The sequence below is a fragment of the Chrysemys picta genome, chromosome 22, assembly GCF_011386835.1.
Source record: "Chrysemys picta bellii isolate R12L10 chromosome 22, ASM1138683v2, whole genome shotgun sequence".
In the NCBI taxonomy this organism is placed as follows: Eukaryota; Metazoa; Chordata; order Testudines; family Emydidae; genus Chrysemys; species Chrysemys picta.
The window spans coordinates 4156107-4181401 of NC_088812.1; the positions used below are offsets into that span (position 1 = coordinate 4156107).

The following is a 25295-nucleotide window of genomic DNA, read 5'->3' on the forward strand; positions in this document are numbered from 1 at the left end:
TGCTTTACAGACACCGATTAACCCCACAGCTGCTCCCACTGAATTTAACGGCAGATTGGCCAGTTACTTCAACGGAAGCCAGATCGGGCCCAGGGAGGTAGATTACATGGAAAGCCAATGGCAGAGCTAGGAACAGAATCTGGGAATCCTGACTCCCCCAGCTCCTGTTGTCTTAGGCTCCACTCCTCTCCCACAGTGGGAAGTAGAACCCAAGAGTCCTTATTCAAGCTGGGAATAGAACCCAGGACCCTCTGCTCTAACCACTAGACCCCCCCAGCCCCTCCGGAGCTGTGACTAGAACCCAGGAGTCCCAATGCCCAGCCCACTATCATATTAAGAGTGCGCTTCCTCCCAGACCCAGGCTATTAGCCCAGAATCCCAGCGCTCAGCTCTGACTCACCTCCCGGCATTTCACCACCCCGAACATCTGTCAGAGCCGGCGCAGCCCCCAGAGTGCTCCAAACTCAGGTAGGGAACGGTGCAACTCTGATCAATGCAAACATTGCCCTCACGAGAGCAGAAAGAAGGGCAGAGGGGTCTGCTCTTTAAGGGTAAGGGTGTGTGTGGCAGGTCCTGTGGGAGACAGGCCCACAGCCTCCCATGTCCCCTAGGGAGGCGGCATCCAAGTAGGGTGACCAGACCGCAAGTGTGAAAAATCGGGACAGGGGGTGGGGGGTAATGGGCTTCTATATAAGAAAAAGCCTCAAATATTGGGACTGTCCCTATAAAATTGGGACATCTGGTCACCCTACATCCAAGGCTTGGAAGGATTCGATTTTTATCTGTGTCAGTAAACGTCAATTTCACCATACACACCCACAAACCGAGGACAAAAGCTATTTCCATTGGTAATCGTAGAAATGTACAGATGGGCAAAGTGAGAAAAAATGCTGCCTGAGAACGTATTGGGGTTTGATTTCAGGCCGTTTACTTTGTATATTTTGACATGCGATGTTTGACCATTTGTGTTTGAACCGTTATAAAGCTTTAACAGTTGAAATCTCAACCCCTACTTAGTTAAATAACTGCCTCCCCCCGCCTCCCCGTGTCTCCCAACTATGAACACTGAAACCAATAAGAACAGGAGGGGAAAAGCGACCCGTAATTTTGCACCATTGTGAACATTTACATTCATAAAAAAAATTTAAAATGTCTAAAATAAACATCAATATCATCCATCAAATTATGAACAATTCTGCCCCCTCCCCCCCGTCCCAAACATGCCCAGTGGCCCTGGGGTAATGGATAAATAACCCTTAGATACAGCTGCTCCCTGAATATCAGGGAATACTCATTGGAAAATAAATAGGTGCACACACTTACATACATTCACGGCACATAAAGCAGCACAGGGAATGGCGGGAGCCGGGCCACATCCCCAGCGACTGGAAATCCGCTTCGCCCCAAGGACTCCGATGAGTCGACACTAACGTCTCCCCACCGGAGATCTGGGCCCGTCACGCAGGATCCTCCCCTCGGCTAAGTCTTACATCAGCGCCGCTTCCGCGAACTTCCTCCGGATTCACACCGCAGCGAGTGAGAGGAGAACTTGGCCCGTTCTCGCCAAGGGCGGAGACGCGGGGCTAAATAGCGAGGGCCCGAGCCTCGGCAGGGATATTGCCCCATCGCAGCCATGCTGATTTGCACCAGTTGACGAGACGGCTCTCTGACGCTCTTCCTCGGGCAGACTCCTCAGGTCAGACCCTCAACGGGAGGTGCCCGAATCAGGATCTTCCCCGTGAGCAAAGGGAACGGCAGGATTTGATCCCGTCAAGCACCATCAGTTGCTAAGCAGAACGGCAAGCCAATTAAATACACTTCCCTCCCTCCAACACCCGGTCAGCTGGCACAAACAAGCATGGAATGATTGAAGTTACACTGATATACAGTGGCTGAGGGTCGGCCGGCCTTGGCGACCTGGAGGCAAAATGTCCCATAGTCCCTTGGGGTAGCCAGTTTCTTTGTCTCTCCACTTTCAAAGCTCATCTTGGCTTTCGAAGCTATTTGAAAACCGCTGGACCTGATGGCGGGACAGTGGCCAGCTACGCAGGGCAGAGCATTATGGCCTATAACACAAGGGTAAGGGAGAACCAGCATCCCTTTTTTGCAGCTAGGGAAATGGAGGTACAGAAAGGCATGGTTTCACAGCAGGTGGGTGGCACAGCTGGGGATAGAACCCAGGAGTCCTGACTCCCAGTCTCCCCTGAGCAAACTGCTAGATCCAGCTGCCTCTCCCAGAGCGAGACTAGAACCCAGGAGTCCTGACTCCCAGTTCAGTGACCTCCCCCTGGACCGACCTACTGCTTACTAGAGTCTCTTCCGTCCAAAGCACTCCGCGCAGCTTAAGCTTCGGGATACCCTCGTGAGGCGGCATTTTTGTGCAGCAAGCCATACAGAGAGAAAGTGTCTGGACTGAGGTCACTCAGCAAGTCAGTAGCAGAGCTAGGACGAGGCCCCCGGAGTCCTGATTCCTAGTACAAGGCCTCAGCTGGAAGCCCACCCTTCCTTCTTCTGAGCTCTATGACCAGCCTCTGAAGTTAACCTCACGAGCCGGATCCAGTCTGGGGAGCATATTAGACCGGGAAGGTGCAACAGTATTTTGGGGGGTGCTGGGTCAGAGGGATGGTCCATGTAGGAAAACCAGATCAGTGGCAGATTAAAAAGCACAAGGCCTCAACCCAAAACCCAACACTTGCAGCTGTGGGAAGGGCCTGCTCAGATCATGAAGGTGCCGAAATAAGACCTGGTGCCGTCTCTGACCTGTAGCATCTGTCTCTGTGACACCTTGACGTAAATCTGCTCCTCCTCCTCCAGGTGGAAGATTCCTCCGAGGAAGCTGTTTTGCCGCCAGAACCTGCTCTCTTTCCCATCGCAGAAAAGGATCAGGTTCTCCACCAGTTTCATCTCCTCGACATACCTGGGGGTCTTCTTATAGATGCTATGATAGATAACGGAATTCTGGTCCTGCTGAGAGCAGCTCTGCGCCATGAGATGGATCTTGGAGTAGATGTAATAGTAGCCCGGCTTGATGCAGACCAGGGAGCCGCCCTGGTAACGCATGTCATGCAGGAAAGCCCAGTCCTTACTGTGTTCCCACTGCAGAGAACCGTTCCCAGAGGTGGTGAAGGCTGCACCTGGGGAACAGGATGCCCACAACATGTCAGGCCTCAGCTCCCTCCCCGGGTCTCAGCCCAGAAGGAGGCATAACTGGGAAGGGAACCCTGGAGTCCTGGCCCCATCCTCCCCTGCTCTAATCACTAGACCCCACATCCCTCCTAGAGCTAGGAAGAGAACCCAGGAGTCCTGGCCCCATCCTCCTTCACTGCTTCTAATCACTGGACCCCACATCCTTTCCAGAGCTAAGAATAGAACCCAGGAGTCCTGACCCCATCCTCCTTCACTGCTCTAATCACTGGACCCCACTCCCCTCCCACAGCTGTGAACAGAACCCAGGAGTCCTGATCCCATCCCCCACTGCTCTAACCACGCCCCTCTACAACAGAGGCAGCAGACTATGCAGGGTTAAGGAGGACTTCAACCTACCCAAGACGTGAGCTGCTGGCTTCTCAGCGTGAAGTTTCCGGTCTGCAAATGAGACAAACAAACAAACAAAGGCCCAGCTGTGAGATCAGCCCAGTTCCGAGTCCTGTCCCCAGCGTGGGCTGGAGAAGAGCTGAGTTCTGGAGATGGCCCTGGATCTAAACTGGGACTCACCCTCCTATGTAAAGCAATGGTGCCCTGTGTCCCCCCCCCCCAGTAATGTCACATTCATCTTGTCCCCCATCTGCCTTGTTCCATTGCACCCTCATCACGTTCCCCCCACTCACTCCATTACACCCCCATTCCATTCACCCCTCACTGTTGCAACCCCCTCTCCTTCCCTCTCCCCCCCCAACCCGTCACCACTTCCTTCCACTCTCCCCCGCACTGGGTCTAGCCTGCACTTTCATCGGGGCCGCTATTTAATTTCTCTCTCTGTTTCCTTTCTGTCTCGTTTCCACACACACCGCGGCCCCCCCTCCCGCCGCACGCTTCACTGCACCCAGCTCAGAAAAGACTCCCCCTCCCGCCCCCCCCGGAAAGCAGTTGCGGGGGAGGATGCACTAGGCAAACATGCTGCTTCATGTTGTATTGCAGTGAACCGTCTAGCACCTCTGGGCCCCACTGTCCTCTGCTGGATGGGGTTGGAACTGCTTAGCCATGTGTCAGAGACCCCATCCCGCTAGCAGCTAAAAGGAGATTTTCTGTTAGGGGGAAGCGTTTTTCCAGGAGCGGGGTCTGGGCCTGCAAGTTCTTTTGTGCGGCATGGCTGCGGAGCCATCCCAACCCATCCCACGGCCACTATTCAACTGCCTAGGCCAGAACCTCAGATGGTGCAAAGCAATGGAGCTCCTTTGACTTCAGGGAAGCTCTGCTAATTTGCACCAGCTGAAGAACTGGTACACTAAAAGCAGTAAGCTCACTGGGGCAGGAACTGTCTTTTTGTTCTGTATTTAAATTGTACAGCGCCTAACACAACGGAGTCCTGGGTCATGACTGAGGCTCCTAGGTGGTACCGTAATACACCTAATCAATAATGTACAGCACCTAGCACTGGGATCCCGAGCCATGACTACTGTATACGCTACTGTAATAAAAATCCACCACCCTGACTTGGCAATATCCCCAACCCCCACCCGCTGTACCAAATCAAAACCACCTCATCCTGTCCTGGGTCTTGCTTTGCTGAACGACAGGGATGCTCAGAACCTGAAAGCAGCAGCAGGGACAGGACCCATAATTTCTGTTCCAAAAAGAGCTGAAGGAGAATCTCTGTTCACAGTGTCGGGACTATGAAACACAGATGAGCAGTTCTGGTACCATCCAGCAGAGGACAGCGGCGCTCATACACCACTAGCCACCTCATTACTGTGCTCTTGACCAACATAATCAACACATTAAAGACATAGTGCCACTGCCAAGTCAATATCATCATCATCCCTAACTCACGTATATGCCCCTTTACATCAGTGGACTCCACAGGCCTTTACAAAGGAGGTCAGTATCATTGTTCCCATTATAGAGAAGGGGAAACTGAGGCACAAAGAGGGGAAGTGACTTGCCTAAGGTCACCCAGCAGGCCAGTGGCATAGGTGGGGATAGAACCCAGGTCTCCCAGTCGAAGGCTCTGTCTGCTAGGCCGCACAGCCTCCAAATACCTGCAGCCATTAACCTCATCGCAAAATGCTCCCCGAGCAGAATGGTACCCCGGCTCCTCACTCTAGAGTCATCGATTCCCAGGCCAGAAGGGATCGTTTGGATTATCTAGTCTGACTTCCTGTATCACACAGGCCACAGGACTTCCCTGGATTAGTTCCTGTTGGAACTAGAGCAGGTATGTTAGAAAAACAGCCCATCTGGAACACAAAATTCCCAGGGATGGAGAATTGTAGCCCAGTGCACACTCTGATCCATTACATCAGAGTCACGCAGCAGGAGAAGTTTCCTTTCCTCCTCCTGCCACCAAGAAGGGCTATATATATAAACCACCGAGAGGCCCGACCTGAGAGTCCTTGAGGCTATGAATAAACCTTGGTTGACCAACCCATTACAAATAACCCATTGCAATTCTTTGTGCGAGCACACATCTCTGTCCCTAGCGTGGAAGGTCTGATGCAGAGCTGTTAACCAGAGGAAATGGGGTGGGGTGTGGAGACAAGGGGGCTTCGTTAACAGAGATTAGACCCACCCCCTGTCGGAGTCACACTAGGCTTTGTGGAAACTCACTTCTGGGTACGGTCGGTGGGACTGTTCGTGGCAAATCAGTCGACCGACGAATTTAGAACCAGATTCCAAGCTGGTGTAAACGGGCATTGCTCCACCGGCGTCAACAAGGGCTAGCCTGACTTACACCAGCTGAGGATCTGGCCCCAGTCCGCGTCTGCTTGGGAATAAATGGGTGAATGTTTTTATTTCAGCGGGTCCAACCGCGGGGCAGGAATTCTCCTCTCCCCGCTGGCGAGGTCACAGCCGCATAAGGGAGCTCATAGTCAGGCACTGGGAGATTGTAGCTGCGTTTGGCTGGTTCATTCTCCTGGCCACACCCCTCAGCTGGTGCGAACTCAACGGGGCTACTCAGATTTACAAGAGCTCAGTTCCCATTTAGGCACCGACATACGGATCTTCCAGTGGTCAGCACCCCGGGTGCCTCTGAATATCTGGCCTTGACTTAGGTCCCTTTGGGTGCGTCTACACAGTGGCGAGTCTCAGAGCCTGGGCCAATTGATTTGGATTCATGGGGCTTGTGCTACAGGGCTAAAAATAGCCATGTAGACATCTGGGCTCAGACTGGAGCCCGGACTCTGAGACCCGGCAAGAGGGGAAGGTCCCAGAGCCCAGGGTCCAACCTGAGCCCAAACGTCTACCCCACAATGAAACAGCCAGGCAGCCCTAGCCCTGTAAGCCGGAGTCAACTGACACAGGTCACCTGCAGGTGTTTAATTGCAGTGTAGACATACACTGTGTAATGTAGTGGCGCGCTTCTGGAAAAAATCTGTCCTTCATTGGGAGAACCGAGTTCCTAAAATCTGGTCTGTGTTTCAGTGGGCTGGCAGCTGAGGGTTAGCAAAAGGGGGAAGAGATTTACCTTGAATGGACTTCTCGGAGATGGCCCCTGCTTCCTCCTAGAATACAAAATACAAGGCTGTCAGAAAGGCCACACACACACACACACACACACACACACACACACACATGCACACACACACACCCCGAACCCCTAATATCAGAGTAGGATGAAAATATTCCATCAGCATTTTTTTTTCCAATTGAAAACATTGGGCTTTTCACTAAACAAAAGGGTGTTTGGTTTTTTTTAAAGGAAACGGCCTGATTTCCTTGAAAACGTTTGATTTTTTTTGTCAGCAAAAAAAAAAAAACCCTCAACTCCCAAACCCTGAACATTTTCAGCCAAATCGTTTTTGGGTTTTGTCTGAAGAATTTCCGGGGTTCGTTTCTTCAATAAAGGGTTGACATTTCCAGTGGATCCCCCCCACCCCCATTTTCCGACTAGCTCAACCTACCTTCCTCCCACTGGAGCTGTGATTGGCTCAGCCCCGGGCAGGATCAGACACCTGGCTACGTGGGGTGTGCAGACACCTGGCTACGTGGGGTGTGCAGACACGGTCACGACTCTGCCAGTGACATTGGCTGCCCAGCTGGGCAAGCTTCAGGCCTGATTCTATGAGGTGCTGAGAACCTGGGGCTCGCCTAGAGTTTCAGGTGCTTGGGCCCAGACCTTCAAAGGTATTTAGACACCGAACTCCAGTGCCTGTGGGGGTCTGAGCCTTGGCATATATGAAATTGAGGACTGAACTGCTGCAGCATAACTAAAACCTTTGGGCTTTAGAGGGATATCTGGCTGAAATGTAATGGCCTGTGACGAATAGGAGGTCAGACTAGATCACCTAATGATCCCTGCTGGCCTTCAATGCTATGGAAGTTTGGCCCAGAGTTGGGGATAGAACCCAGAAGTCCGACCTACTTACCCACTCCCCTCCCAGAGCCGGGCGGCCCGGCTCTGTGCCTGAACTTAAACCCAGCCTTATAACAGGATGCAGTTTACAAGCTCTTGTAGCTGACCCAGGTTCTAACACCGTTTTTGAGGGCAGCACGAGCCAGGCCGGCTCCCCAGTAGGGGAGGTAAAAGACCCACAAGGGCAGGGGCAAATCAGACTCCCAGGGGAACAGCCCCTTCTCTAGCTGCCCCTCCGGCCTGTTCTCCTGCCTGCCCCTGGGATCCCCATGGTCAACGCAGATTTCTGCAGGGGTTCTTGGGGCTCGTTGGTGGAGGGGGTTGGTTGTTGGGGTGGAAGGAAGACCCCTGAAAGGAGGGGGCTTGGACACGGTCCCTGGATTTTCCCGCTGTAGAGACCCCCCAGGAGGGGCAGCGGCAGGGCCCGGGCCTGGGCAGTTTTGAGATTCCACAGGAATGTTTGCAACCAGCTGGCCTGGGCGCCCACAAGCACAATGTGGCTTGAAACGTGTCTCATGTTATAAGGTGTGTACACACACACACACACACACACACACACACACACACACACACACACACCGGGTGTTCACACACAGACACACACAGTAATACACAAGAGTGCCACCCCAACCTACATACACACACACACACACACACACACACACACACACAACTCCAACACCATTTATACACACAAATCCATACACACACACAACACACACACACACACACACACACACACACACCGGGTGTTCACACACAGACACACACAGTAATACACAAGAGTGCCACCCCAACCTACATACACACACACACACACACACACACACAACTCCAACACCATTTATACACACAAATCCATACACACACACACACACACACACACACACACACACACACACACACACACACACACACTCTCTCTCTCTCTCTCAGAACCACACAGTGCCCTGTCAGAGCACACAGACACACCCGGGCTCACCCTAGCAAAGCCACACTGCTCATTCCCAGCACACACACAAAAGCAGGTGTGCACATGCCTGTCCTGATTCAACACACACTCCAGGTTAACACAAACATATTGTCCCATACTACTGCACACAGCCCCATTGCAGCACACAGACACACGACTCTCTGCTTAACACAACTCAGCACGACTCTCTGCTATCACAAACCTGCGTTGTCCCATACTAGCAGACACGAGTCCCCAAAATCACATAGTCCCATCACAGCACACTCACACACAGCCCTGTCCCAGCAGACACACAACTCCATCCTAACATACACTGTCCCTTCTGCCGCACACACAGTTCCATCCAAACTCTCTTACACACAGCTCCATTCTAACACACAGATGCTGCCCAGACCCCGCACAAGCGCACAAACACACGCCCAGATCCCTGTCCCAGCAAATACCTAGCTTTATCCTAACACACACACACACACTCACACCAGCGCATTTCCAAATTACAGCGCACGCATGCGTACACACACACACACACAGCGCCTTCCCAACACACATGCAGTCTGCTCATTTTCACATTCCAGCAGACACACACACACACACACATACACACACAGCCCGATCCCAGCACACAAGCACTTCCCAGACACTGTGTCACTACACCCCTGCCTCCAAGTGCATACCAGCTCATTTCCCTATTACTGTGTACACACATACACACGCAGAGCCCCCTGCCAACACACGCTGCCCCATCCTCTCGTGCACACACACACACACACACACACACACACACACATGTCCCATCACTGCCCATGCGTGATGCAAGACTCTTGTCTCCCAATCCCCTTTCCCAGTCACTCACCCCAACCTGGGACGTCGCCTTCTCCAGCTCTTTCTGGAAGCGGATCAGGAAATAGCCTTCGGTGGCCACACCAGCCAGGGCTAAGATGACCAGAGAGGCCAGGAAGAACTGGCTGTGCAAACACACCCGTCGCTTCCTCCTCATGGGCGGGACAAAGGGGACCCCGTGCTGCTGGCCGTCCACCACGAAGACAGAAGGATACACCACCCCATCGCCCATGATTGCTCTCGGTGGAGCAGGAGAAGGTCCACAGCAGAGCCCGGGAGATGCTTATGGACTTGACGGCAGAGCCAGAAGCAGATTGGACGCCGTCCCTAGCAAGAAGAGGATTGATCATCCCCGCTGTGGCCTGGGTTATGTATCTGAGCTGTGATGACGCCCACAGCCCCAGAGAGGAAACCACACTATTACCCAACTGGCCTGTGTGTCCTTACACTTTTCTCTTGCTTGGCTGGGTGGGGCTACCCTGCCAGAAGCCACGCCCCCCCCGGCTTTGCCTCCTTGCGGGAGCACATGTCTTTCTGCTAGAGGCAGCCACAGGCTCTCTGTGCTTTCCAATGTGTGGTAGGAAAAAGGGACCTCCATGGGGATTTCCCAGCCCTGAATAACTCCCTCCTTCAAGAGCTTCATGAGAGACCACCCGGACTCATAATTAATCAGCGACCTCAGTTATCGAGGGGGATCAAACCCAGGCCCCTCAGTGTGGAAGCCCCCACCCCAGGCCACTTGAAGTAAAGAAGCGACTCCTGTTGTTATAGGTTAAACACCAGGCTGCTTTAGTTGCTAGGGTCAGCACTAAGACCTAGGGTTACCATATTTTGTGCCTCCAAATGGAGGACACTCCACAGGGCCCCGGCCCCGCCCCCAGCTCTGCCAACGCCCCCGCCCCAACTCCGCCCCTTCCCCAAAGTCTCCGCCCCCTCCCCTGCTTCTCGCGAACATTTGATTCGTGGGAAGCCTGAAGCAGGTAAGGGGGGTGTGGGGGGAGGAGGCGCGGCCCAGGCTGGCCCCCCTGGCGGCTCCAGCCTGGGTCGGCTCGGGCCCTGGGGTGCCGGCCCCGGCCCCCGGCCGACCACCCCCAGCCCGCCCAGCACTGCCAGCCCCCGGGCCCCCGGCCGAGCACCCCCAGCCCGCCCAGCACCCCCGGTCCCTGGCCTGCCCAGCACCGCCGGCCCCCGGCGGCCCGGCGCACCCCCTGGCCGCCCAGCACCGCCGGCCCCGGGCCAGCCCCCGGCCCAGCAGCACCGGATTTTCCCGGACATGTTCAGCTTTTTGGGGTTTCCCCCCGGACGGGGATTTGAGTCCCAAAAAGCCGGACATGTCCGGGAAAATCCGGACGTATGGTAACCCTATAAGACCCCTCCCTAAGGTGGGCACTAAATATCTTATTACTACTATTATTTATGAGGTGTGTTATGGCCGTGCCTAGAACCCCAGTCCTGGAGTGGGATCCCATTTTGCTACCTGCTGTACAGACACAGAACAAATCTGTCCCCTGCTTCACAACCCCAAACTGCCACCACCAAAACCATCACTTTCCGTCTGAATCGCAATGAATTACAATCTGGCTTTTCAAGCACTTTTTCTCAGCGAGAAAAGCGTCTCCGGCCTCGCGCCTCTTCAGCTGGTTGGGCTGAACAAAATGGGGTTTCTTTGGATCGGGAATGGGCACCTCTCAGGTTCTGCCCTCCGGTGAGCTCAGCATTTGCTTTGCAAATCGTCATTAAAAGAAAATAAAGTAACAGTTCTCCGAATCGCCCCTTCCCCGGAGCTCCCGCCCAGGGTTACCCGGTGAGCCTAGAAGAGAGCAGGGAATGGAACCCAGGAAACCTGGTTCCTAGATAGCCGCTCTAATGCATTCCCCCTACCGGAGCTAAGAGTAAGGGTGTGTCTATACTGCAATTAGAGACGGGTGGCTGGCCCAGGTTAGCTGACTCAGGCTCGCCTGGGCCATTAGAAATCCGATCGGCAGTGGAGTGGGGGCACATGGCTAATGCAGGCTCCCTGCCTGCTCTGGGTCCGCACGGCTCCTGGCATCAGCTGCCAGGTCCCTGTGGCCTCTTGACACATGGGTGGCCAGGGATGTTCCATGCACTGCCCCTGCCCCGAGTGCTGGCTCCGCAGTTCCCATTGGCCAGGTCCCCCTCCCACACCCTAACACCCTCCTGGAGCCCGCACCTCCCAACACCCTGCCCTAGCCCCCTCCTGCACCCCAAACCCCTTATCCCCAGCCCCATCCCAGAGCCCACAACGCCAGCCGGAGTCTGCACCCCCACTCCCTGCCCCAGCCCGGAGTCCGCTCCTGCATCCAAATACCCTCCTGGAGCCCCCCCAACCCCCTGCCCCAGTCCCCTCCTATGCCCGAAACCCCTCATCCCCAGCCTCACCCCCACCCCAGAGCCCACACCCCCAGCCGGAGCCTGCACCTCTTCCAGCACTCCGAACCCCTCATCCCCAGCCAGACCCCTCACCCCCCAGATCCCAACTCCCTGTCCCAGCCCAGAGACCTCTCCCGCTCCCGGAACCCCTCATTTCTGGCCTCACCTGAAGTCCGCACCCTCAGCCCAGAGCCCATACCCACCCCAACCACTGCCCCAGCCTAGAGCCCTCTCCCGCACCCCAAAGCCCTTATCCCCGGCCTCACCCCAGAACCCACACCCCCAGCTGGAGCCCTCATTCCCAGCTCAGTGAAAGTGAGTGAGGGTGGGGGAGAACGAGTGACAGAGGGAGGGGGGATGGAGCGGGCAGGGGAAAGGGCCTTGGAGAAGGGGCGGGCTCTCGGGGAATGGGCAGGGCCAGGGGGCGGGGCAAGGGTGTTCAGTTGTGTGCGATTAGAAAGTTGGCAACCCTAGTTTAATTGCGGTGTAGATGTTCTGGCTCGGGCTGGAACCCGAGCTCCGGGTCCCTTCCCACTCACGGGATCCCAGGGTTTTTCTCCAGCCTGAGCATCTACACCACAGCTAAACAGCCCCTTAGTCCGAGTCCCTTTCCCCGAGTTGGCTGACCTGGGCCAGCCGTGAGTTTTCAATTGCAGTGTAGACATACCCTAAGAGTCTGGACTTCCAAGCCCCAGCTCTAACCCACTAGACGCCTCCCCTCCAAGAGCCAGGAATAGAAGCCAGGAGTCCTGACTCTGAGCATTTCCCGCTCTAACCCACTAGACCCCACTCCCCTTGCAGAGCTGGGAATAGGACACAGGAATCCTGGCTTCCTGCTCTAACCCGCTAGACCCACTCCCCTTCCAGAGCTGGGAATAGAACACAGGAATCCTGGCTTCCTGCTCTAACCCGCTAGACCCCACTCCCCTTGCAGAGCTGGGAATAGGACACAGGAATCCTGGCTTCCTGCTCTAACCCGCTAGACCCCACTCCCCTTCTAGAGCTGGGAATAGGACACAGGAATCCTGGCTTCCTGCTCTAACCCGCTAGACCCACTCCCCTTGCAGAGTGAGGAAGAGAATCCAGGTGTCCTGACTCTCAGTATCTTGCTCTGACTCACTAGAGCACAGACTTTTAAATCCTTTAATTAATTTGCCAGGTCACTAGGAGCCTTTGGATGATGAAGTCGCCTGGTAACTCTCCATGGGAACCATGGACTTGGGCTCATGTGGAACTACACAGATAAAGAACACTTCAGGGATGTGGGAAAGGAGGTGAAGAAGAGGAAAGTCCAAGTTATCTTCTCGGAGATCCTTCCGGCTCCGAGTGAGAGACAGGACAAGGCCGAAAATACTGGAGGTGACCCATCGGCTGCACGACCGGCGGGAAGCTGAATGTTTTGTGGAACATTGGGCCACACTTCAGGGGAGAAGTGGCTCTAGGAATGGGATGGCCTGCATCTCACAGGCAGGGGGCTAATCTCCTTGGCTGGAGCCTAGCTGGCACAGGTGCCGACTTTCCAATATGCTAGGGGATGCTCGACCCCTGGCTTGGCCCCAGGCCCCATCCCGACTCCACCCCTTCCCCCAAGGCCCTACCCCACCTCTTCCCACCCCTGCTCCTTTCCCCTCCTCCCCAGAGCCTCCTGCACACCGGTGGGTGGGAGATGCCGGGGCTGGGGGGGAGGGAGCTGATCGAGGTGTTGCCGGTGGGTGCTCAGCACCCACCATTTTTTCCCCGTGGGTGCTTCAGCCCTGGAGCACCCACGGAGTCAGCGCCGGTGCTAGCTGGAGCAGCCAGGATGACATTAGAATAATAACACGAGGGGAGGGTGCTTAGGAGGCAAACGTGGTACAAATTCCGTGAGCAAAGTGAGCAGATACGACGCAGAACGTGAGAACATTGTTCAGCGGCCGATGTGCTAACGCTAGAGGCGTTGGTAACCAACAAGAGGAATTGGAAACGCCCATGGAGGAGATGATATTTGATATAACTGGCATTACTGAAACGCGGTGGCGGGACGATTTGCATGACTGGAATGTTAAAATCTCTGGTTCAGGAAGGATGGAGTGGGTAAAACAGGAGTGTGGGGGAGGTGGCACTCAGCATTAAAGACACAAATCGCTTGTTTTTGAGCTATTGATAATTCACACATTCAAGATCCTGCGAGTCTATGTGAATGCGCTCACTAACAAAGCCCTGGACCGGGTACTGGTGGGGGTCTGTTACAGCTCACCGGATCCAACCAGAGAACAGGATGAGTTACTCCTTAAACTCCTGCCTGCAAGGCATGGAAATAAAAATTGTGTTCTTATGGCAGACATATATTGGAGGTCTCAGACAGCCAGGAGGAAAACATCATTCGAAATTCTAAAAGTCATAGATGATCATTTTCTAACACGAAAAGTATTGCCCCCGATATGAGGCAACTATTTTGGACCTCATTATGTCATATAAAGATGAAATAATCACTGGACTGGAAGATGGTGGTGCGGGACCAGTGATCATGACCTGATTACATTCAGTATGGACAGAGGACAGTCCTGACCAGTAATACAGATACTTGTAGAGCCTTGTGCGGATACGAAATTTGTATCCGCATCCGAGCCACGATCTGCAAAAATGGTTCATGGATATCTGCATTCGTGGATATAAAGCAGATAGCTGCAGATTTGCAGAGTTTTACATACTTGGTCCCTCAAAAGGGCTGGTTTCCCAAAACTGAGAAAAATTATAAACAAAATTGATCAGAAGGGAAAACGTTAGATAGAAAAATGTGAATGAAAATTGGGAGTTCTTTAAGAGTTTATTAGGTGGCCAAAAGGCCATAGTTCCACAATCAAGAAAGGGGGCAATTTTGGCAGAAAAGTCCATTGTGGTTCAGTGGCAAAGTGAAGGCCAATTAGAAATAAAAAAATCAATATATAAAAAATGGAAAAAGGGGGAAATAGATAGCAATCAATATAAATGGGAAGTTATTAAATATAGAATATTGATAAGGGAAGCTAAAGACCTGGAGGGGGGGGAATCTATGGCTGGCAGGGTTAAGGACAATAAGAGGAGGGTTTTTTAAGTATGTTAGGAACAAAAAAACCCTCTAGCAATGGTACAGGCCCACTACTAGATGTTCTGGCACTGGTGAAATTGTTAATAATGATACTGAAAAGACAGAAGTGCTCAATAATTATTTCTGATCTGTATTTAGAAAGAAGCATTAGGATGTACTCAGATCCAAAGCCTATTGATGTCAGTAGTAGTCTTTCCATTGACTTCATTGGGCATTGGAACAGGCTCAGAGAGCCTGTCTCCTGAGGTCACTGTGTCAAACCAACCTAAGTCATCCCAAATGACCAATAGTCATTCCAATTTAGTAGCTGTTGAATGGCCCTGGTTTGAAATGAGTTTGCTGGGTCTCAGTCCAGTTCCAGGATGTCATAAAAACCCACCCATAGTTTTGTGCTAAATTGGGCCCACCTTGGTAGCGGTTTCAACAGAAAAGCCAAGGATTGAAGGGGACATGGATATTTCTTCTCACCCTCTAAGATGCCTCCTGTAGACTTAGGAGCATCTGCGGGGAGTGCAGCAACTTGCATAGAAGTGGGAGGCAGGGCACAGGTTGTAGGAGGGAAGAGAGTTTGGAGAAGACCACAGGAAGTCAGTCTGTGTGCCCATGGCTAGAATGCTAGCCACAGTTGCAACACCTCTTTATATAAACAGCTCTCTTAATAAAGAGTTTAGTTTTAGAAACAGGAATCCTTCCTGGTTATTAGCCAGTATGAGGCACATGAAAAATGGCGGCTGTGGTCATTTTAGCGAGACCCACGGCAAGGAACAGAATGTGGGTCTAAAAACAGAGCAAAAAGGCAGCATGGAGGAAATGCTGGATTTCTGGACAAAAAACTTTGCACAAGCATGGAAGCAGTAGAAACAAGCACTGAGTCTGTGTACGAAGCTGATCACGGATGTAAAGATGAGAAAAAGAAGGTAAAGATTTTATACCATCTCTTTGGGAGGAAAAGGACAAGAAGTGAGTGAGACACTGTGGTCAGAAATAAAGCCCAAACTGTTGGAACATCTGGTAATGGTGTTGGTGAGTGCAAGGAGGCCAGACACAAGCAGACTGTCCAGAGAAACTTTTTTTTAAACTCAAATCCAGGAAGCGGAAAGATGGAAGAGACACTTACATTACAGAGCTGAAAACTCCAGAGTCCACATGTAACTTTGGAGTCATTAAAGATTCCCCACAAAAATGTTGGTGGAACATGTGATTCCAGCTTACAAGCGAGATGGTTGAGAGATCCAGAGCTCATCCTAGGGAAATGCATCCAAATAGCAAGGGCAGCTGAACTGTTCAGGGAAAGGATCAAAACTATGACAGCCACTTGCACAGAATAAATACGCAGGTTCAAGCCAGAGGAACCCAGGAGGCAGGAGAGAGAGACACAGACTGAGAATGCAGAGAGGTTCAGTGAAGAGGAGAATATCTGCCGTGTGACTCGAGCAGCGCCAACGACTCAGTGTCTTCACACTGCAGAAGGAGGCTGCCACCTATTCTGCTGGCGTAGCTGCAATGATGGTATTGCATCAATGAGCAGTTTGGGTCCAGCAGGATTGCAGGATCAGCTGCAATGTAAGTCCAGCAGTCCCAATAAGCCACCAGGCTGGTCTTTTACAATGAACCCATTCTGAGGCCAGTGGGCAAACGCAGGCTCAGAAACCAACCAAAGGAGAGATGTTATCACAGGAGTACCGCCAGCTGCTGGGCACTGCAAGCATGGATTGGGGAAGCACATGGGATCCCTGTTGGGAGGGCAGGATTCCCTGATGTTAAGACCAGAAGGGACCATACTGATCATCTAGTCCAGGGGTCAGCAACCTTTCAGAAGGGGTGTGCCGAGTCTTCATTTATTCACTCTTGTTTAAGGTTTCGCGTGCCAGTCATACATTTTAACGTTTTTAGAAGGTCTCTTTCTATAAGTCTATAATATATAACGAAACTATTGTTGTATGTAAAGTAAATAAGGTTTTTAAAATGTTTAAGTAGCTTCATTTAAAATTAAATTGCAGAGCCCCCTGGACCGGTGGCCAGGACGCAGGCAGTGTGAGTGCCACTGAAGATCAGCTCGTGTGCCATCTTTGGCACATGTGCCATAGGTTGCCTACCCCTGATCTAGTCTAACCTCCTGCATAGGACAGGCCAGAAGATTTCACCCAGTGGTGCCTGCCTCCAGCCCACATCCTGTGAAAGAAAGCAGGGTGAGAACAGCAACACGCACCAGATGTTCTTAGAAATCTATCCCAGGCAGGAATTGAACTCCTAGCCTGCGGAAGGGGGTTCAGATGACTGCTTTCTTCCTTAAGGCACCAAATGACACGGCTGGTGGAAATTCATTCTCCAGGGCAGCTGTGTTGGTTACTTTCAGAAGCCTGACTGGTTGAATCTGGATAGCGGGACCCTCTGTAACAACCTGTTGGTGGTTGTGCAGGAGTCATCTCTGTATGGTATCTCATCGCCTCCTCTTGCACGCCCACAGTCACTTCCTCACCAGCCCCACTATTGCTAGCCCCAAGAGGCCTGTTATCTCATCAGGATCTGTGGTTCTGGTGGAAGCTGCTCATTCACGTTCTCACCAGCAGGTGTCTTCTCCTTCCCCACCATGTCAGGAGTTCTGAAGCTTCTGGGGGTGCCTGACTCATACCATGGCCTGTACTGGGTGAGCTATGACCAGAGTGAGTAGGACTGGAATTCCCCAGACAGGGGTGTGAAGGCTGTAGATTTTTAACCAGGGCCAAAAAGAAAAACCCAAGGGCCTTCTTCAAACTCTCGATGACTTCAGCGGGAGCTTGTGTAATAATTCGATCATCACCAGGAACTGCACTCCGGCTTCCCAGAGCATAAGACGCTACAGCTTGAGATAAGCAGCTAAGCCCGCCGGCCTTCAGTTATAGCACTCAGACGGTTACGTTCAAGGCAAACGCACAGAGAAGTTAGATAAAAACCTAAAATATTCTTGTTGGAAGGCTGCAACATAAAACCACTTTATGTCTTAGAATCCAGACCCCTAAGGCACAAGAACCAAAAGACAGAGAGAGACAAAGCAGGTTGTTTCCTAAGATAGAAAGACACAACTCAACCCATCTTGTGGTAGGCTGGCTTTCTGCAGACTGACTGCTGAAAGACCCAGATCATATGCTTCCCTACAGAGCCTCTGGCCTTCCAAGAAGGACCAGGCAACCCCTCACAAATGTAAAGTGATACCTTGTCATTTGAACGCCGTTTTCACTACACCACACACATCCCAGGTGAACCGCTCGCTGGAGGAGATTGCATAACACGTGCTGAACAATGGGTTAGATTCATCTGCCACAGATAGACCTCAAGTCTGTAACAAGATGACTCCACACAGGAGTCCCCTTGTGACCCCCTTCATTCAATCACTGATTGGCCGTGTAACTGGATTGATTCAATCCTCCCATCTCCCAGGCCTCCGTGAAGGAGGCTATCCCAACACGCACCGCAGCGTGTGGGAAAATAGCTGCCGTGCGCTGCACCAGCAGCTGAGGCATTATGGGAAAGCTGCCCGTATGTCCCAGCCCAGATGCACACCGGTAACAAAGACAGCGATCTCCCCCACAAAGCCACTGAGGTTTCTCAGCGCTCATCCGTGACACTTGTTTATCCCCTGACGTGATGGAGGGTTTTGTTGTACTGTGCTGCACCACACTGACCGGATACAACCCCCACTCCGCTTCGCCCCCCCCTCGCCAGCGCTAGCTTGATGCCCTTCCTGCCCACATACAGCAGAGAGCCTGCAGCTCCGGTCCTGTCAGTCAATGTCACCTGTGGTTGGGCCGGCCGGGCAGAGAACGCCACATGATGGGAACAGAGTGAGTTGAGAAGGAAGTTTATGTGAGCACCTAGCCACAGCAGGGGAAGAGAGGGGAGCTTATACTGAAATGAGGAAACCGTCTGAGCCAGAGGTTCAGCTCTGCCTGTGCCCCCTTGCCGTGCTACAGCTGGGTGCTGTCTCACCGCCGCGCAGGTGGAATGCCTGGCAGGCATGGGGGTTTTACCCCACTCTAGAGCAGGGTGTGCAGGAAACTCCATTAAGAGGCGGTAAGGCTGTGAGCATCCACTCTAGGAGGGGGTGTTTGCCCCCCACCCCACTGGGCTGTGAGCTCCCAGCCCCAAAGATCACACCCCGGTCAGCATCCCCCAGTTAAGCAAAGCCGGCTGCTGAGAACGTGCAAGAGGAAGAGATACTCAAGAGGCTGTGCGTTCATTCACTCACTTCTCCTCCTGCTGCTGCTTTGGCCCAAATTTTCAAACCAGGGCATCTACAGGGTGGCCCCTTTAGGCTCTGAAAATGTGTGGCCTGATTTTCAAAGGTGCGGAGCATTCTCAGTTCCTGCACGAATCACTGGGAGAGCGTGGACTTGGAAAATCAGTCTCCTTATTTCCAGAGCTGCAATATGGATTCAAAAGCATAACGTTAGGGACCCTGGTTTGAAAATGTTGGCCCTGGGGCAGATTTTCACAGGTATTTAGGCAGTTAAAGATAAAGGTATCTAGTGGGATTTTCAAAAGTGCCCAAGCAGATGAGGCACAGGCCTGGGCACTTCTGAAAATCCCATTAGGAGCCCAAATAACTTGGAAACTCTGGCCTTTAGTGGTTTAAACTTCTGAGACAAAGTTCTCCAATTTATCCACCAGAAGACAGTGCTACCTTGTGCCTAAGTAGTTCTTTGGGAGACATGTTAACTAGGTCCCTGATTCAGCAGAGCGTTTAGTCATGTACTGAAGTCCATCCCCATTCAGTCAAGCACATGTATAACTTTAAGCGCACGCCTAAGTCCCATTAGGATGTGTTGAAGAGACAGGGACCATCTTTTTGTTGTGTGTTTGTACAGCACCTAGCACACGGAGCCCTAATCCATGAGTGAGTGAGCCCTAGACATGTCCGCATTATGAATAATCAATAATAATATTAAGTGCTTTGCTGAGAGTAGCGAGGGACTGCTTACTCAGGGCCCAGGAGAGGAGTGGTTTTTAGCTATGCAGAAAGCTTTCTGAATTTCAAACTCTCCAGCCTACCTGGATTCTCTGTTCATGACACATTGTTTAGAAAAGAACCAAGGTATAAACTGTGTAACAGAATCATAGAATCATAGGACTGGAAGGGACCTTGAGAGGTCAACTAGTCCAGTCCCCTGCACTCAAGGCAGGACTAAGTATTATCTAGACCATCCTTGACAAGTGTTTGTCTAACCTGCTCTTAAAAATCTCCAATGATTGAGATTCCACAACCTCCCTAGGCAATTTATTCCAGTGCTTAGCCAGGAAGCTTTTCCTAATGTCTAACCTAAACTGCCCTTGCTGCAATTAAAGCCCATTGCTTCTTGTCCTATCCTCAGAGGTTAAGAAGAACAATTTTTCTCCCTCCTCTTTGTAACAACCCTTTATGTAGTTGAAAATTGTTATGTCCCCTCCCGGTCTTCTCTTCTCCAGACTAAACAGACCCATTTTTTTCAGTCTTCCCTCATAGGTCATGTTTTCTAGACCTGTAATCATTTTTGTTGCTCTCCTCTGGACTTCCTCCAATTTCACAGAATGATAGAAGATTGGGGTTGAAAGAGACTTCAGGAGGTCATCTAGTCCAACCCTCTGCTCAAAGGGGGACCAACCCCAACTAAATTATCCCAGCCAGGGCTTTATCGAGCCGGACCTTAAAAACCTCTATGGAAGGAGATTCCACCACCTCCCTAGGTAACCCATTCCAACGTTTCACCACCCTCCTAGTGAAACGGTGTTTCCTAATATCTACATTTGTCCACATCTGTCCTGAAATATGGTGCCCAGAACTGGGCACAATACTCCAGTTGAGGCCTAATCAGCGTGGAGTAGAGCGGAAGAATTACTTCTCGTGTCTTGCTTACAATGCTCCTGCTAATACATCCCAGAATGACGTTTGCTTTTTTTGCAAGACTGTTACATGGTTGACTCATATGTAGCTTGTTAAATATTAAGCTGTACTATACTGTTCAGACACTAGGTGGAGCCATATGTAACATACTTAAGGTCACAACATTTCCTGGCGGTGTATTAAAGGATTTTATAGTGAACACATCTGGTGCATCTCTCTGAGACGGAAGCGCTGTAGCCAGTCCATACCTGTACAACAGTCTGTCCTGCAACCTACCGTGTACAAGCACAACATGACATGGTGTCAGAAGTAAAGGTACCCTAACTGGTGCCACAGGAGACCAGAAACGGAAGGAAAACAGCAATGAAGGTTGCAAACAGAAGAAACAAAGCACCAAAGGTTGCAAGATCTTCAGTGCCCCAGAGAACTTCAGCTTTGATAGACCTTTGGAATGGACAGACTGGAAGCAACATTTTGCATGATTTTACATTGCTACAAAATTTCATAAGGAAAGTGAAGATATCCAGTTATCATCTTTCATTGATGCTATGGGGAAGCAGGCAGACCATATCTTTAAATCTTTTACCTTTACTGAAGATGGTCACAAGATGAGTATGAAAGGGTTTTGGCTATGTTTGATGCATAATTTATACCTCAAAGAAATGTGGTTTATGAAAGAACATATTTTCACTAGAGAATTCAGGAACTAAGAGAGCACGTTGAAGCTTTTATAAGAGCTTTGTATGCATGGGTTGAAAACTGTTTTTGGGATGGCAAAACCTGAAAATATCAAAGACAGGTTTTGGGTTATTGGGTTAGCAGAAAAGAACCTTTCACAGCATCTACCATTAAAGACAGACAAGCCTACCCTCAGCTATACAGATAAGTCTGAACTAGTCAAACAGCAGAATAAAAGGCAGGAGCAAACGGAAACACCTGAAACTAACTTAGATGCTGTAAACACACAACGCCATAAAAAGCCCTGAGGCTCTGAGGCTAACTACAAAGCATTTCAGACTAAATGCACAAGATGTGAAAAATTTCCTAGCTCAAGACGTGTGTCCAGCTAGCAGTGACATGTAATAAAGGCACAAAATATGGACATTTTTGCAGATGTTTGCTGTTCTAGGGCAGTCAGGGAGCTGACTACGATGGCAGACAATCAAGAGCCATTGTTTCTGGGATCTATCATGTGTGATGAAACAGGGCAAGCCTGGACAGTGAAACTGAATATTCATGGAAAACTCCTGATTTTAAAATGGACTCAGGAGCAGATGTGACTGTCATCTCAGAAGGGCCTTACAATCATCTTCAACCACTCCCAGAGCTGAAATCACCTATCACAGCCACGAAGGGGTATTTAGAATGGAACAGTGCACCACAAAAACAACGTACAAAGACAAAACGTTGGCCTTCAGAGCGCATGTGGTCAAAAGATCAAAGACCAACAACCTTCTCAGCTGCAACATAATAGCCGTGATGGGCCGAGTGAGAAAGGTGCAAGAACACGACAGAGAATTTGGTGATTTCTGAAAGGAGCTCCTGTACAAATAACCTCAAGAGACGCTGCTGAACCATCTCGTGTCCAAACATCTCCAACGCACAGACCCTGGAAGAGACTAGCTGCAGATTTATGCAAATTCAGAGAACATCAGTACCTGGTCTTAGTTGGCTATTTTTCCTGGCATCTCAGAGGAATGTACTTGAAAGACATAACATATGGATTGTTATTGAGAAACTGAAGTGCACTTTTGTTCATTCCAGGACCACTAGTGACGGACAACGGACCTCAATTCACCACAGCAGAATTTAAATAATTCCAAACGAAATATGATTTTGATCATATTACCAGCAGCCCACATTATTCACAAGCAAATGGAGAGGCTGAGAGAGCTGTACAGACAGCCAAGAAAATCCTACAGCAGGAAAAATCCATTCCTTGCTCTTCTGAGCTATGGATCAACACCAACGGCAGCTACCAGATATAGTCCAGTACAACTCCTGATGGGATGACAACTCAGAACTACAGTTCTGGCTCTGGGAAATAATCGGTCTCCAAAGTGGCCTGACGTGAAGAGTAGCCAAATCAGATAAAAAGGCAACAAGAGCTTACAAACACTTTTATAACATGTCACTAAGTTAGAGACCTGCCGGGTCTACAACTTGGTGAGTGTGTTTTTGTGTCAAACCGGCTGGAGAAAAAGGATGGAGAACTCCAGCTACCATGAAGAAAAAGACGTCATCGCCCAGATCACATGTGGTCGAGACCGATAGTGGAGAAGTTCAACAGAAACCTTTGACATCTAAAGAAAAATCAACAGAGCCAACTCTACAGAGGGTGGATGCAGTCCAAGATGATGACACCTCACAGATTCCAAACCAACCAGAGACAGTGGGACAGCCAGATGGCCAAGTTGTGACATGTTTGGGTCGTGTAATCAGAAGACCAGTATGATTCAGAGACACTCAAGAGAGTGAGCCAGACTGAACTTTAAAGATAGTGTGATCGCATGGGCGGCAGGTGATACTTCCCCTTGGGGAGGCTAGCCCACTGCCCTACTTCTTCCGATCAAGGCCAGGCCCCTGTTTGCTGCTCTCTGCCCCCCCATGGCCCCAGCCGGGGGGTGGGGAGGGGCGCTAAGAGACCAGCCCCTCACCCCATGGCCTCGTCTGGGACCGCAGTGGAGCTCTCGGCTCTGGCTGGAGCGCCAAGCCTGGAGCCCCTCCCCCGTTCCGCCCCTTCCGTCCATGGCCCCACCCATTCCACCCCTTCCCCTGTGGCCCCACCCCCATCCCACCCCAACTCCACTGAGGCCCCGTCCCCCACTCACTCCTTTCCCATACCCCCACTGCGGCCCGGAGACCAGAAAAGCTCTGTGCCTGCCAGCCCTGATGCCATGGCAGGGGGAGATTTTTCCGGGGGCCCCAAATCCGCCACGGTCCCCTGCCTCCAGCAGCACGAGGTTTCGGGAGGCTTAGCCTCCCACAGCCTCCATTATGTGCCACCCGTGCGTGATCCTGTAAATGGTAGGAATGTAAAACCAAGGGGAAGAAGTAATTGAATGTTAAACTGGATTATACTGTTCAGCCACTGTGTGGCGCCATGCGCAACATACATTACTTAAGCTCCTAACAGCTGTTCCTAGCAGTGCATTAAAGGATGGTATAAGCAAACACATCTGGAGTCTCTCTCTGAGAAAAGCTCTTCCGTCAGTCCATATCTGGCACAGAAGCCTGACCTACTAGTCACAGTCCTGCAACCTACCGTGTACATGACAAACTGCACACATCGAATTCCTCACTACTTTACTCTGGACTTTTACTCTTCCCTCGAACCTGATTCACAGAGTTTTAGGCCAACAGAGACCATTAGATCATCTAGCCTCACCTCCTGTATAACACCGGCCGGAGAATTTCACCCACTTACCCCTGTACTGAGCCCAAGAACCTGTGCTGGACTGAAGTATATCCAGTCTTGATTTGAAGACATCAAGAGGCGGACAATCCACCGCTTCCCTTGGGAGTTTGTTCTTGTGGTTAATCGTCCTCGCTATTAAATCTGGTTCCTTATTTCTAATTTGAATTGATCTGGCTTTAACTTCCAGCCTTTGGTTTCTTATTATACCTTTTGCTGCTAGGTTTTGCCACCTGACCTTTCCCCTCTCATTCATTACAGAGCCGTCACCGCTCGCCTCCGATTGGCCCATGGTGCACAAATATCTGCAAATCTGCCTCATTCTCCCCCCTTCAAATCCCTCCTCAAAAAAACTCGACAACAGTTCGGCCGCTAGTGTGGAGTGACCACCACCCATCATGCTGACCAATATCTGTTTCCTTGCACTCCCCGATCGGTCTATATCCATCTGTTCGCTCTTGTCTTATTCTTTGAGTGTAAGGCCCTCGGGGGAGGGGGGGGGGCGGGGACAGTCTTTTTGCTCTGTGATTGTACAGCGCCTGGCACGGTGGGGTCCTGGTCTCTGATGAGGCCCCTTAGGCGCTACAGTAATCATCACCAGCTTCTTCTCCCAACCCCAAGGTTGGGTAGGGCCAAGCTAGGGTGATACAAATAAAATAAATAAATAAATAAATAATCTAAGAACATTAACGAACCTTTTAGTACCTGGCATTTCCTCCCCATGAAGGTTTTTATACATTAACTTAATTGAGTGCACTCATGGCCCTCATAATTAGCCACATGAGCTGTATTGTAGATGATGTGATAGTTGTAAAAATCCACCACAAGAGATCCGTGTAAGAAGTCAGGCATTTTATATCTACGGAAATGATTGGTAAGGGGGCAGGAGAGGAAGCACAAGCAGGGTAGGGGATATTACACCATAGGAATGTCGGAAGGAAGGTGTCTCAGCCTTGCGTGACGCTGCAGCTGAGCTCAGACCCTCCCATCTGGACTCTCGCCGCGAGTGCCGGTTCCGCCTTTACGTCGGGCAGCCGACCATGGTCATGGCTTGCGAGAACTCTTCGAATTCCTCGCACAGGGTCTGGAATTCCTCCTCCTGGCAGTCTCCCTCATTGGGCCACTTCTCGATCCAGGTGTCCTTGCTAATGATGTAAGTGATCCTGGAATGGAGAAGAAGGTTTGTGCCTTTGAGCTCAGGATTTACTGAGTAATCTACCTGCGTGGCTCCTCGAGGCT

The 25295-nt window shown here is 51.2% G+C and overlaps 2 protein-coding genes across 2 annotated transcripts in view; both read right to left on the minus strand.

The window, feature by feature from the left end:
- Positions 1-911: 911 nt before the first annotated feature.
- TNFSF14 (TNF superfamily member 14) lies at positions 912-9687 on the minus strand. Its single transcript, XM_005310156.4, has 4 exons — positions 9340-9687; positions 6626-6662; positions 3544-3585; positions 912-3134 (listed from the first exon to the last, which is right to left on the minus strand). The coding sequence occupies exons 1-4, from the start codon at positions 9556-9558 to the stop codon at positions 2716-2718; spliced, it is 717 nt and encodes a 238-aa protein (XP_005310213.2). The 5' UTR covers positions 9559-9687; the 3' UTR covers positions 912-2715.
- A 15206-nt stretch (positions 9688-24893) lies between these two features.
- LOC101952632 (venom factor-like) overlaps positions 24894-25295 on the minus strand; it is a 56586-nt gene continuing 56184 nt past the window's right edge. Inside the window, exon 40 of the mRNA XM_005310165.4 lies at positions 24894-25219. Within this exon, the coding sequence (XP_005310222.2) occupies positions 25078-25219 (142 nt within the window). The 3' untranslated portion in view covers positions 24894-25077. The remainder of the gene's footprint in view (positions 25220-25295) is intronic.